At 49.7% G+C, this 14886-nt stretch overlaps 1 protein-coding gene across 5 annotated transcripts in view; it reads right to left on the bottom strand.

The window, feature by feature from the left end:
• The window catches only part of ODF2 (outer dense fiber of sperm tails 2), a 48424-nt gene that overhangs the window by 13460 nt on the left and 20078 nt on the right, over positions 1–14886 (bottom strand). For all 5 annotated transcript variants that reach the window (XM_021713707.1, XM_021713703.1, XM_021713705.1 and 2 more), the window contains 6 exons: positions 8573–8644; positions 6340–6411; positions 6116–6232; positions 5328–5513; positions 4504–4613; positions 1674–1809 (listed from right to left, as the gene is read on the bottom strand). In XM_021713707.1, coding sequence (XP_021569382.1) covers positions 1674–1809; positions 4504–4613; positions 5328–5513; positions 6116–6232; positions 6340–6411; positions 8573–8644 — 693 coding nt within the window. The remainder of the gene's footprint in view (positions 1–1673; positions 1810–4503; positions 4614–5327; positions 5514–6115; positions 6233–6339; positions 6412–8572; positions 8645–14886) is intronic.

Genomic DNA, 14886 nt, shown 5'->3' with positions numbered 1-14886 from the left:
CCTCAGCCTCCCAAAGGCGCGGGATTACAGGCTGAGCCACTGAGCCCGGCTTGTTTTATTTTTTAGAGACAGGATCTTGCTGTGTTGCCAGGCTTATCTCGAACTCCTGGGCTAAGAGATCCTCCTGCCTTGGCCTCCCAAAATGCTAAGATCACAGGCATGAGCCACCATGCCCGGTGGATTAATAGAGATTAATAGAGAATACTGTGATTAACAGAGAATATGTGTTCACTTTATGAAAATTCTAGGATCTGTGTACTTTTCCATATTCTTCTTCCACAAAATGAGGCTTACTTAACAATAAAAAACAAAATTAGTAAAAATAAACAAACCTAGATATTATTGCCCAGATCAGTCAAAAACACAGATCAAACCTGTCCTTAAAAAGTTAGTCTCAGCTTGGCTCAGTGGCTCAGCCTGTAATCCCGCGCTTGGGAGGCTGAGGTGAGTGGATTGCCTGAGCCCACAGGTTCAAGACCCACCTGGGCAACTTGGCGAGACCTCATCTCTACAATAAATCAAAAAAATTAGCCGGGTGTGGTAGCACACGCCTGTAGTTCCAGCTACTTGGAAGGCTGAGGTGGAAGGATCACCGGAGCCCAGCAGGTGGAGGCTGCGGTGGCCGGGAGCATGCTACTGCACTCCAGTCTGGGTGACTGAGTGAGACTACAACTCAAAAAAAAAAAAAAAGTCAGCCTCTTAGCCAGGTGTGGTAGCGTGCACCTGTAGTTCTGGCTATGTGGAAGGCTGAGGCGGAAGGATTGCCTGAGCCCAGCAGGTGGAAGCTACGGTGGCCATGAGTGTGCCACAGCACTTCAGCCTGGGTGACAGAGTGAGACTTCAACTCAGAAAAACAAAAAAAGTCAGCCTCCGTTCCAGGGCCTCCCAGCCCTGGCATGCTGGAAGTGGGTACAGCAAGGGGTTAAGTAAGAGCCAGGGCTCCAGAGAGAGACTCAGGTTCAAAGCCCAACCAGCACTTCCTAGGGCAACATGTTGGCAAGAAACTTGACCTCTCTTCTAAGCCTCAGTTTCCTCATTCCTATTTCAAATGGAGACAATCGTCACATTATGGGGAGGCTGGGAGATTTAAGTAAGGATTAATGCATGTAAAGGGGCCCAGCAGTCCCCCAGGAGAGACCATATTCACCTCAGAGTCAGTTCTCTCTCCGTGCATGGGCTGAGTGCGCCATGGTAAGCATTTCATGTGTGATACAACATTCTCACAAGGACTTCACTTCCTCTTACTAAGGACACTGCAGCAGTAAGAGATGAAATGCCCAGCCTGGGCAACATAGCAAGACCCTACCTCTACAAAACATTAAAAAAAAATTAGCTGGGTGTGGTGACATGTGCCTATAGTCCCAGCTGCTCAGAAGAATGAGGTGGAAGGATTGCCTGAGCCCAGGAAGTCGATTGAGGCTGCGGTGAGCCATGGCTGCACTCCAGCCTGGGTGACAGAGTGAGACCCCGACTCAAAAAAAACCCCAAAAAAACCGATGAAATATTTTATACAGGTCCTACACGTAGTCAGAAGCATAGCAAGGCCTTGAATCTAGGCTCTTCTGACTCAAGAGCACCCTTAATCACACTGCTGCCCCAAGCCCCTCTGAAGACCCATCAGCCTTGCTGGACCCCCCCCGCCCACTGCCTAGCTCCCAACTCCCCCTGTGGACCTTTAGCCTCTCATTCTCTAGCTTGAACGCGGAATACTCAGCAGTCTGGCGGTGAAGCCTCTCCACCAGGCTGTCCCGGTCTTCCCGCATCTTCTCCTCCAAAGTTTGTTGTTGGTTGACAAGATCTGTCACTCGGCTGCAAAGTCACGAATGAAACAAGACAGAGAGGAGTCCAGGTTCAATTCTACAGGTTCTGAAGGGCCCAGGTCTTTGCGGGGAGCAGAGTCAGGGGATCCTAGCCAGTCGCACCATACTTCTAGGCACACTGCCGGCTTGCATGTCTAGGAAGACCTCCATGCTGGGAGGCAGCTGCACGGCCCTATTGTGCTGTGTTACTCCCACGCCTATGTGCCCCCTCCCAATGCCATCCTTAAGGTGTGTCTCCCACACCACCCTCTCCATGAAACTGTCCCCAGGTTCATAATAGGCAATGACTTCATAAGAGGAGGGTGTACGTTCTGACCCTCTCTGAAGACAAGGGCCAGGTACACGCCCCTTCCTGGCTCCCCACAACAACTACGGGATCTCCCAGCTCATCAGGTCTTGGTGTTAGGACAGACTCCTCGGGAATCTTTCACTACCCCCTGGGCTATCCTCTCCAGGGGTCCCTGAGCACACTGGGCTTCTGTCCTCCTCAAGGGAGGGCCGGCACCATGACTGGCTTGCTCTCATGTGAACATCTACCTAGCACAGGCAGGAACTGCAAACGGGTATGTGTGTGAAGAAGGCACAATTGGAGGGAAGGGAGCCAACTTAGAGTCAGTGCCCACCCCCCCCTCACCATCCCCCATCCCCACAGTCACTCAGCAGGGCTATCCTCAGTCACAGGGCAGAGACTGTGGCCTAAAGCAGCCCGGGGCTCCCAGACACTTACTCATCTATCTGGACCACAGGCCCACCATAAAACCCTTTGGCAGCTGGTGATCCCCTTGTGCTCTCTGCCGTCAAAATGTCTCAGCATTGACCAATTACACCACTCAACAAATATTCATTGAGCACTGACTAGGCCCAAGCAAACACATCCTTTCATCTTACCTGGCAAACTCCCTTAAATTCACCCTTAAAAATCCAGTTCAAGCCGGGCTCGGTGGCTCAGCCTGTAATCCCGCACCTCGGGAGGCTGAGGTGAGTGGATTGCCTGAGCCTGCGGGTTCGAGACCCGCCTGGGAAACTTGGTGAGACCTCATCTCTACAATAAATAAAAAATCAGCCAGGCGTGGTAGTGCACGCCTGTAGTTCCAGCTACTTGGAAGGCTGAGGCGGAAGGATTGCTGGAGCCCAATAGGTCGAGGCTGCGGTGGCCGGGAGTGGCCATTGCACTCCAGTCTGGATGACAGAGTGAGACTTCAACTCAAAAAAAAAAAAAAAAATCCAGTTCAGACTCCCCACCTTCAGGACATCACACCCTCCCAACCTCTCTCACCTGCACCATGTATCCTACCAAAATATCTGTTTTTTCCCACTTTTTCCCTGAGGACAGCACACCTGGCATAGGGCCTGGCATATAGCAGGTTCTCAGAACATGTCTGCTAATTTAAGTTGAATACAGCAGAAGACATTTCCCCAGGGAAGACTTTTTAATTTAATTTTATTTATTTTTGAGTTGGAGTCTCACTCTTGTCGCCCAGGCTGGAGTACAATGCATGCTCATGGCCACCACAGCCTCGACTTGCTGGTCTCAGGTGATTCTTCTACCTCAGGCTTCCAAGTAGCTGGAACTACAGATGCATGCCACCACACCCGACCAGTTTTTGTGATTTATTGTAGAGATGAGGTCTTACCAAGTTGCCCAGGCTGGTCTCAAGCCCCCAGGCTCAGGCAATCCTCTCGCCTCGGCCCCCCAAAGTGCTGGGATTACAGGCTGAGGAGCACCATGCCCAGCCTTGTTTGTTTTTAGAGACAGGATCTTGCTCTGTCCCCAAGGCTGGAGTGTAGTGGTAGCATGATCACAGTTCACTGCAGTCTTGAACTCATGGGCTCAAGTGATTCTCCCAACTCAGTCTTCCAAATAGCTAGGATTATAGATATGCACTATCACACCCAGCTAATTTTTTACATTTTTTTTGCAGCAATGGGGTCTCACTGTGTTGCCCCAGGCTGGTCTTAAACTCCTGGTCTCAAGTGATCCTCTCAGGGAAGACTTTTCTGACCTGGAAGACTAAATTAGCTCTTCCTGTGGCTGTCCAGAGAGTCATGCCCAGAGAGTCCATGTCTCTTGTAGGTCTATCTTCTCTACGAGAGTACAGGGCAGGGAACATCTCTGCCTTCTCACTGCTGTGCCCCTAAGGGCTAGCACGCAGCCTGGTTCTATGGTAGATGCTCAATATATATTTTTTGAGTGAATGAAGGAACAAACAAAATGACCGAATGATCACTGCTGAGAGTTCACTGATGGCAAGAAGGGTGTGAGTTCAGTACCACTGAGCTACTGACTGGTGGGCACTGGCAAAACAGCTGCTATCCCTGGCAGACAACAGAGAAGACACGGGGTCACCAACTGCCACATCCTCCCAAGAACAGGAATGAGGACACCAGTGTGCCTGCTTCCCATGCTGTATAGACTGGATCCGGGTTCGGTTTGGGCACTGGAGTCAGACCTAGGCCTTTGTGACCAGAGAGGCCTGCCTGGCCCCTGTCCAGTGCCTGCCAGAAAGCCTGGCTCAGGGCTGCGTGCATCTCAGCCCAGCACAGCCCCACAGCCCAGAGACCTAACAGCAGCCTTGTGAGCCATGTGACCTGCCCAGGGTCACCCAGTTCCTTCCACCTGTATACCCAAGCCTCTAGAACGATCGGCCCACACTCCCAGCCCAGCTCCCTCTCCAAGACGTACTCGTTCAGGACAATAATCTCCAGCTCGAGATCTCCCTTGTCTTTTACAACTTGGTTGTAGCGACTCCTCCATGACTCCAGAGTAGACAAAGCTTCAGCAACATAAAGATCCTAGAGGCACAGGACAACAGGGCCTGTCAGCACCGAGGCACCTGGGAGCTGGGGCTGAGCTCACCCTAGACAGTCTCTCACCTGGGTGACCTGAGCCTCACTCTGCAAGTCACTTTCACTGTTCTTATTTTTATTTTTTTGAGTTGGGGTCTCGCTCTGTTACCCAGGTTGGAGTGCAGTGGCACCGTCATGACTCACCTAAGCCTTACCCTCCTGGGCTCAGGTGATCCTTCCACCTCAGCCTCTGAGTAGCTAGGACTACAGGTACACGCCACTATGCCTGGCTAATTTTTTGATTTTTTTTTTGTAGAAATGAGGTCTTGCTATGTTGCCCAGGCTGGTCTCGAATTCTGGGCTCAAGCAAGCCTCTAAAAGTACTGGGATTACAGGTGTGAGCCATTATGCTGGACCTGCAAGTCACCTTTCTAGAGAGCACTGGTAGCGGCTATGGGAGCCCAGTTGGAGCCCCTAGATTTCCAGCAATTAAATGCATCCTGTTTGCACATCCTTCCTTAACCATCATTCTCATGCACCATGCTGACGTGGCTAACCGGTCCTACAAAGCCTCCAGTCAACTCCAGCCCTCTGCCCCCCACCCCGCTCTGCCCTTGGGATTTCTTAACTCCCTCCTCTACACCCAGCTGTGCATCCACCCACCCATCGCCCACCTGTCAGTCAGGCCCCCGCACCATCACCTGGCCCCCAGCCCACTACCTTGTCAGCAAGTTGCGCATGCAGCTGCTCGGCATACTCCTCACTCTTCTCGGCTCGCTCCTTCTGGGCGCGGATGGCCTTCTTCAAGGACTCTTTGTCTCGGTCTCCCTTCTGCTTCAGTTCCTTCAGCTGTTCCATGATGGCCTCCACTTCTGCCTTGTGCTGGTTTCCACTTCGTTCCAGGTTCTGGGAAGTGGGAGGAAGAGAAGGTGGGGAGAGATAGGAAAGGCAAGGTGGTGGGGGGGAGAGGGAGAGAAGGGCCCCTCAAAAAGAGGGCGCAAGGGAGAGGGAAAACAGGTTATCAACTGTGTTTCAGACCAGAGACATGGTACCTCCCAGCTCCCTGGACACCTCCTGGATCTCTAAGCCCATCAGGTCTTGGTGTTAGAACAGAGCACCCCTAGAATCCTTCCTGAGATACTGCCTCGGCCACTCAGCAGAGCTGTGACCTCAGAGGATGACTGGGCTCATGGCTACAAGGAGCATTTGAGGCCATCCTTTTCCCTTGGGTAGTTTGGTGAACTGAGGGTCTAAGGAATCAAGTGACAGGCCTGGGGGTATGGCATCCAACCCCATCACTGCTGGGAAGGGCACCCACAACCTCCCAGGTCTCTGTCCACTGCTCTTGCCACTGTCCCAGTCTCCCCAAGGCCTGGGTATGTTAGCAGCAGCTGCCCCATAAGCCTTTTGGGCACACTTCCTGAGTGTGATACTCTTGGCCAGGCCACTGTCATCGGATTGCCAGGCCCCTGCCTCCTTCCTTCCCCATGTATGGGGCCAGCAGGTACCTTGATCTGCATGCACAGGCGACTATTCTCAGCCTCTTTGCACCGAAGCTGAGCCTGCAAATGCCCACGCATGGACTCCATAGACTTAGAAAGTTCAGATGCGGTCTTTGCTTGAGCCTTTGGAGAGACAGAGAAAAGTGAAAGAGCCAGGATTTGAACCCAGCTCTCCGCACACCCACTGTACCTCTGCTGACTTTTAAAAGGCACCACTGCCGGGGACATACCTTCTCACACTGTATCTCCTGGAGGAGCTCTTCCACCTCCTTGTCCTTGTCTTGCAGCAGTAACAGCAGGCGCTGAGAGAGAACACATGTTGTCATGTTCCTCCAGGAAGGGCAAAGAGCCCACCAGCCCAGGGAGGAGAGACCTGTGAGTGTCTGGCCACTGGGGCCCAAGCTTCCAAATATACTGGCCCTTATCACAGGGACCCTGGTGGGAAGCACCTCACATATGTATTAAATGTTTTTGAGGTAAGAGGATTGCCTGAACCCAGGGGTTCGATACCAGGCTGGACAACTTGGAGAGACCTTGTCTCTCTCTACAATAATCAAAAAAATTAGCGGGTATGGTGGCACGCACCTGTAGTTCTAGCTACTTGGAAGGCTGAGGTGGCGGGATCGCCTGAGACCAGCAGGTTGAGGCTATGGTGGCCGTGAGTGCGCCACTGCACTCCAGCCTGGACAATGGAGTGAAACTCCAACTCAAAACAAAATTTAAAAAGAAAAGAAAAAGAAAACAAATAGCTGCTTCAATTTATAAACCACGATGAATCACAATTTAACAGGGCCTCTTAAGCTGGGAATGTAGGCTTAGTTAGGCATGCCACCATTCCTACTGACTCTCCACTCCTTCCTCAGGTGGACGTGCTTGCCAGCGACTTTTGGCCGGGCATCGAGGACTAAGGGCTAAGCCTTGGGCCTCTGTTCTCTCCCCCTCTCCTGGAGACCTGTGAGGGCATTCATGCAGCAGAGGTCCAGAAAGCCTTGAGTTCAGAAGTCTGGTGAACGTTAGTTCATTGGCTATGGAATACTCTCTATTCTTGCTTCTGTTTCTCATACCCATTCATGCTTTTTTTTTTTTTAAACCTAATCCTCCCTAATAAACCATCTATATCTTGAGGACTTTAGGATTCCATGAATAGACTTTGGAACATGCTACTTTGGAAGAGGTTCCTAGAACTGAAGTTGTTAAGTCCAAAGGTGTTTTTTGTTTGTTTGTTTGTTTGTTTTTGAGCCAGGGTTTTCCTCTGTTGCCCAGGTGGGAGTGCAGGGGCATGATCATTAATCATAGTTTTCTATAGCCTTTAATTCTTGGGTTCAAGCAATCCTTCTACCTCAGCCTCCCAAGTAGCTGTGACTACAGGTGTGTGCCACCACACCCAGCTAACTTTTTTATTTTTTGTAGAGATGGGGTTCACTATGTTGCCCAAGCTGGTCTCAGACTCCTGGGTTCAAGCAATTCTCTTGTCTCGGCCTCTCAAAGTGCTGGGATTACAAGCATGAGCCACCATGCCTAGCCAGTATGTGCTTTTTATTTTTATTTTTTTATTTTTATTTTATTTTGAGTTGGAGTCTCACTCTGTCACCCAGACTGGAGTGCAGTGGCCGCTCCCGGTCACCGCAGCCTCGACCTGTTGGGCTCCGGCGATCAGTCTGCCTCAGCCTTCCGAGTAGCTGAAATTACAGGCATGCGCTACCACGCCCAGCTGATTTATTTTTATTTTTATTTTTAGTTGGAGTCTCACTCTATCACCCAGGCTGGAGGACAGTGGCATGTTCCCGGCCACCGCAGCCTCGACCTGCTGGGTTCAGGCGATCCTTCCACCTCAGTCTTCCGAGTAGCTGGAACTACAGGTGCGTGCTACCATGCATGGCTAATTTTTTGATTTATTGTAGAGATGAGGTCTCGCCAAGTGGCCCAGGCAGGTCTCGAACCCACGGACTCAGGCATTCCACTCACCTCAGCCTCCCAAAGCTGCGGGATTACAGGCTGAGCCACCGAGCCCGGCTGATTTTTTATTTATTGTAGAGATGAGGTCTTGCCAAGTTGCCCAGGCAGGTCTCGAACCCACGGGCTCAGGCAATCCACTCACCTCAGCCTCCCAAAGCGTGGGATTACAGGCAGAGCCACCGAGCCTGGCCAGTATGTGCTTTTTAATGGCTTTGGATCCATAATAAAGAAATCTACATTCAACAGACACTGGTGATGCATACATCTACCATCATGATTACCATCCCCTATGTTGGTGTCTGACTTTGTGGCTCCAGCTCTCAAGTGGTCAACTAGACAAGCCTACTGGAGCAGGCAGGACAGGGAATATCAAACCATTTACAGATCATGAAACTAGACCAGAGACGCACTCCAGCACTCCTCCCTCCATCCAGCGCCTCGCCGCTTTGCTGTGGGTCTCTCTTGCCACCTGTACCAACTGGAGTGGGCAGGGGGCACTACAGTTACCGCTTTCTCTGAGTCGGCCTCCGCCAGCCGTTTCAGCAGGGCTCCTTGTTGCTCCATTAGTCTTTCGGAATCCTTCAAAGAAAGGCAGAGGGAGAGTCAAGTCATCAAGCAGTCAACCCCAATGTCTACATCTGTTGACCCTGTTCCTTTTCCAAAAGTTGCGTTTCTAACTTGAGAAGCAGTAAGTGAATATGTCCTCATTCCAAGGGCTAGCACATGTCAACAAAGCTGGAGTCCATCTTGCGTCCGCCTCCCAGCCCCACCCTGCTGGCATCAACTGGATGAGTGTCCTTCCCATCCTTTTCCTCCACGCTTCCTACTCGGGGAGAGTAGGAAGGGATTAATGTGTAATTTCACAAAAATGATGTCACATTGTATTTATGTTACTTGATTTTTAAAAACTTTTATTTATTTATTCTTCTTTTTCCTTTTTAGTCAGGGTTTCACTCTGTTGACCAGACTGGAATACAGTGGCATGATCACGGCTACCACTGCCGTGACTTCCTGGGCTCAGGTGATCTTCCTGAATAGCTGGAACTACAGGTGAGTACCACCATGCCCGGCTAATTTTTTGAAGAGACAGGGTTCTCATTGTGTTGCCCAGGTTGGTCTCCTTAACTCCTGGGCTCAAGTGGTTCTCCCACCTCAGCCTCCCAGAGTGCTGGGATTATAGGCATAAGCCACTGTGCCCTGCCTATGTCACTTGAGTTTTTAAAAACAGCTTTAGGCTGGTCTTGGTGGCTTAGCCTGTAATCCCAGCACGTTGGGAGGCCGAGGCAAGTGGATTGTCTGAGCCCATGGGTTTGAGACCAGCCCGGGCAACTTGGCAAGACCGTGTCTCTACAATAAAATAAAAAGTAGCCAGGCATGGTTGCGTGCATCTGTAGTTCCTGCTACTCGGAAGGCTGAGGCAGAAGGATCGCCAGAGCCCAGCAGGTTGACACTGGGGTGGCCGGGAGCATGCATGCCACTGTGCTCCAGCCTAGGCAAAGGAGTGAGACTCTAACTCAAAAAAAAAGACAGCTTTAGACCACCACCCAATCACCTTAATGAACTTCCCCCATCAAACCAAAGGGAAGGATTAAAAGGACTCAACCACGAGCAACCAGCCACCATTGCCAGGTCATTGTGGTCACTGCCTTGCTAAGCTATAGTGTGGCCATGTGCTCTTTTAGCTATGGCTGGGCCATGCTTCTTGGGTTTGGCCCCCTCCTCTACCTTGGGGAAGTGAATCTCCTTTCTCTCTCTCTCATTTACTTTCTAAATAAACTACAGTTTCTAATCTAAAAAAAACAAAAAACAAAAAACAGCTTTACTGAGAATAAATTTGGACACCATACAATTCACCCATTTGAAGTGTACTTACTGTGTGGTGACTATAGTTCATGATGTATTGTATCCTTGACTATCTATTTAGTTATTTTTTTCTATTAGGAATCCAATGCGGAATGTGTTATATATTTGAAATTTGCTAAGAGACCTTAGTGTTCTCACCACAAAAAAAAGTAACGGTGTGAGGTGATGGAGATGATAAATAGCCCAACTGTGGTGAGCATTTTACAGTGTATATGCATACCAAACCATCATGTTGAACACCTATACATACACACAACTTATATTTCCCAATTATACCTCAATAAAGCTGGAAAAAATAAAGTATATAATTCAATGGCTTTTGGTGTACCTCATTATTAATTTTTTAAAACTGTGTTAAAATATATATAACATAAAACTTGCCATTTTAGCATTTATATTTATTTATTATTTTTATTTCGATTTCATTTTATTTTAGAGATAAGGTCTTGCCAAGTTGCCCAGGTTGGTCTCAAACCCCTAGGCTCAGGCAATCCTCTTGCCTCTGCCTCCCAAAGTGCTGTGATTACAGGCGTGAGCCACCATGCCTGGCTAGTTTTGTAATTTATTGTAGAGACAAGGTCTCACCAAGTTTCCCAGGCTGGTCTTGAACCCGCGGGCTCAGACAAGCCTCCCACCTTGGCCTCCCAAAGTGCTGGGATTACAAATTGAGCCACTGCATCTGATCTTCTGGCTTCATTTTTATTTTTTTGAGTCAGAGTCTCACTCTGTTGCCCAGGCTGAAGTGCAGTGGCACAAACACAGCCACCACAGCCTCAACTTGCCGAGCTCAGGTGATCCTTACGGAAGCCTCACTTCCATGTAGCTGGAACCAAGTAGTGCACACCACCACACCAGGCTAATTTTTTGATTTATTGTAGAGACAATATCTCACCAAGTTTCCCAGGCTGGTCTCAAACCCCTGGGCTCAGGCAATACTCTTGCCTCCGCCTCCCAAAGTGCTGGGATTACAAGTGTGAGCCACCATGCCCGGCCCTAATCTTTTTTTTAGAGAGAGGAGTGGTGTGATCATACCGTAGCCTTGAATTCCTGGGCTCAAGCAGCTTCCCGCCTCAGTCTCCCAAGTTGCTGGGACTATAGGCATGCAGCACCATGCCTGGCTAAATATTTTTTTTTTTTTTGAGTTGGAGTCTCACTCTGTCGCCCAGATTGGAGTGCAGTGGCCGCTCCCGGCCACCGCAGCCTCGACCTGCTGGGCTCCGGCAATCCTTCCACCTCAGCCTTCCAAGCAGCTGGAATTACAGGCATGCACTACCAAGCCCGGCTGATTTTTTTTTTTTATTTATTGTAGAAATGAGGTCTCGCTGCCCAGGCAGCTCTCGAACCTGCGGGCTCAGGCAATCCACTCACCTCAGCCTCCCAAAGGCACAGGATTACAGGCTGAGCCACCGAGCCCGGCTGCTAAATATTTTTAAGTGTAATATTCAGTGGCATTTAGCACACTGATAATATTGTACAATTATCACCATTATCTAGTTCCACAACATTTTTATCACTCCAAAAAGAAACTTGTGCCTGATTTAGAGTCTATAATACTCAGTAATCTATCACAGAAACAAAGAACTGGGTACCACATGTTCTCACTCATAAGCAGACCCTGAACATTTGTCATAATACTATAAGGAAGAGATTGGCAGTAGTGCAAAACTGCTGGGAGGGGGGGCACACGACATTGATAAGAGTACCTGATCTCAAACCAGGCAAAATGGGGGCCAAAGGGAGGCCCAAACTTTACGTGTATGATGACCACTTGTGTACCTAATCCTGAATTATACCTCACATCTTTAAAATAAAAAAATAGGCTGGGCGCAGTGGCTCATGCCTATAATCCAAGTACTTTGGAAGGCCAAGGTGAGACGACTGCCCAAGCCCATGAGTTCAAGACCAGCCTGGACAACTTGGTGAGACCTCATCTCTACAATAAATCAAAAAATTAGCTGGACATGGTGGCGTATGCCTATAGTTCCTGCTTCTTGGAAGGCTGAGGCGAAAAGATCACCTGAGCCCAGTAGGTTGAGTCTGCAGTGGCCGTGAGCGTGCCACTGTACTCCAGCCTGGGTGACAGAGTGAGACTCCGACTCAAAAATAAAATAAAAAATATAATAAGTTGAAAAGAAAAAAAAAAAGAAACTCTGTGCTGTTAAGCAGTCATTCCCCATGTGCCCCCTCCCTCAGCAACCACTCATCTGCTTTCTGTCTCTACTACACCACTGCATGTTTAATCTCTCCTGGTCCGTAATATGCCATTGTTTTTTGTTTGTTTGTTTGTTTTGAGTTTGGGATCTTGATCTGTTGCCCAGACTGGAGTGGAATGGCATAATCACTGCTCACTGCAGCCTCAACCTCCTGGGCTCAGGTAATCCTCCCTCCTCAGCCTTCTGAGTAGCTGGGACTACAGATGTTTACCATCACACTCAGCCAAGTTTTTGATTTTCTGTAGAGATGGAGGTCTCACTATGCTGCCCAGGCAGCTCTCAAACTCCTGGGCTAAAGCAATCCTCTGGCTCGGCTGCCATTGCCATTTTTAACTTCTCCTCACAACCTCTGGACAATGAGGCTGTTACCAGGTTGCAACTACAAACACTGTAGCAATGGACATTGCTGGGCATGCCTGGGCATGATGCCAAGAAGAGGAGTGGCCAGGTCAGAAGCTCTGTAGTTTGTGGCTAAAATATCCTGCAAAATGCCTGCACCAATTTGCACAGCTCCAAGGAAGCTAGGAAGACGTGAGAGAATGGGCTTCCCACTTTCACCAGCATGGCGATCGCCAGCCTCTGCCTGTTACCAGGCTCTGCTGGGGCTCTCCTGCTGCTTTCTTTTTTTTTTTTTTTGAGTTGGAGTCTCACTCTGTTGCCCAGACTGGAGTGCAGTGGCCGCTCCCGGCCACCGCAGCCTTGACCTGCTGAACTCCGGCGATCCTTCCACCTCAGTCTTCCAAGTAGCTGGAACTACAGGCATGAGCTACCACGCCCGTAGAGATGAGGTCTCCTGCTGCTTTCATCTGCATTCTCTAGCGTGCAGCAAGGCTCAGCCTCTCTCACTGCCTTAGCCATTTGAGTTCCTCTTGCTGAACTGCCTGCTCATGCACCTGCCCAATTTCTCACTGGGCTGCGTCTTTGTGACTGTCCCTATTTCTTCCCTGGCACCTGAACAAAGTGTCCCTTGAAGGAAGCTCACCCTCTCTCCCCTCTTGGTCTCACAGGTCCCCTCAGAAGCCAAGAGAAAAGGACTTCTGGCTCCTATGGTTTCCTGGGGACCTAGGAACAGACAGGAGACAGGACTGCAGCTTCTCCAGCAACAAGAGGCAAAGAACATGGGACAAAAGACTCAGCCAGGGGCCCAGACCCCAGAGCTGCTCTCATTGCCCTGCAGGCCTCCAGTGGACACTACAACTGTTGCCCAGTTCCTCTCCTGCATCAATTCACCAAAGCTCCCCACGCTAAGAGATGCACACGATCACACCCCCGTACTATAGATGAGCTTGAGGATGGGGAAAGTGGAGGCCAGCTGGCGGAGGTCACACACCGGAAATGGCACTGGGCCTTGAAGTCGACTTGGACTCCAGAGCCAGTGCAGCTCTCCACACACCAAGTGCTCCCAAGATGGGCGTGAATGCAGCCTGCACCCCAGATGGGACTGAGAGATGAGCCTGCACTGAGTAGGAGACACCGTTTAGGCGGAAATTCAAAGAAGCTGACCCTTTATCTCTAATTGGAGATGGGGCTCCAGAATGATGAAAGCTGAAGAGCCAAGAAAGGAGAAAGATTGGAAAGGGCGAGAGGTTTTCTGAAAGCCCAGTCCTGGGATAAGCAGTAGCAGCACCAGCTGTTGCTTAGGGATACATATAAAAGTGATTGAAAACGGTCTACTAATGTTTTTAAATAAAAACAAGAAAGGAGCCGGGCTCGGTGGCTCAGCCTGTAATCCCGCGCCTTTGGGAGGCTGAGGTGAGTGGATTGCCTGAGCCCGCGGGTTTGAGACCCGCCTGGGCAGCGAGACCTCATCTCTACAATAAATCAAAAATCAGCCAGGCGTGGTAGCGCATGCCTGTAATTCCGGCTACTCGGAAGGCTGAGGTGGAAGGATCGCCAGAGCCCAGCAGGTCGAAGCTGCGGTGGCCGGGAGCGGCCACTACACTCTAGTCTGGGTGACAGAGCGAGACGCCAACTCAAAACAAACAAATAAACAAACAAACAAAAATGTCAGATGGGAAGATACCTTCAAGAGATCTACTGTTCAACATCGTTACCACAGTTAATGTACTATACACTTGAAAAGTGCTAAGACATAGATTTTAAGTGTTGTCACCACAAATACATAAGTCTGTGAGGTAATGCATAAGTTGGTTAGCTTGATTTTGCCACTCACAGTGCATACATATCTTCAAAACATCATGGGGTATAATACCATAAATAAATACAAGATTCTTTTTGAGACACGGTCTTGTTCACGCAAGCTGGGGTACAGCAGTACAATCATAGCTCACTGCAGCCTTGAACTCCTGGGCTCTAGTGACCCTCCCACCTCAGTCTCCCAAGTAGCTAGGCTTATAGGTGTGCACCACCAAGTCTGGCTAATTTTTAAAAAATTTTTTGTAGAGACAGATCTTGCTATACTGTCCAGGTTAGTTTCAAACTCCTAACCTCAAATGATCTTTCCACCTGGGTCTCCCAAAGTGCTGGGATTACAGGTGTGAACCACCATGCCCAGTCAATAAATACAACTTGTATTTGCCAATTAAAAAAAGAAATAGCTGGGCTAGGTGGCTCAGCCTGTAATCCTGCGCCTTTGGGAGGCTGAGGTGAATGGATTGCCTGAGCCCGTGGGTTCGAGACCCGCCTGGGCCACTTGGCGAGACCTCATTTCTACAATAAATTTTTAAAAATTAGCCGGGCGTGGTAGTGCGCACCTGTATTTCCAGCTACTTGGAAGGCTGAGGC

This window comes from Carlito syrichta, unplaced genomic scaffold (genome assembly GCF_000164805.1).
Source record: "Carlito syrichta isolate Samal-C Ts95f unplaced genomic scaffold, Tarsius_syrichta-2.0.1 Scaffold304686, whole genome shotgun sequence".
In the NCBI taxonomy this organism is placed as follows: domain Eukaryota; kingdom Metazoa; phylum Chordata; class Mammalia; order Primates; family Tarsiidae; genus Carlito; species Carlito syrichta.
Note: the sequence above shows the minus strand (reverse complement) of the source record. Positions and strands in the feature narration are given on the sequence as shown.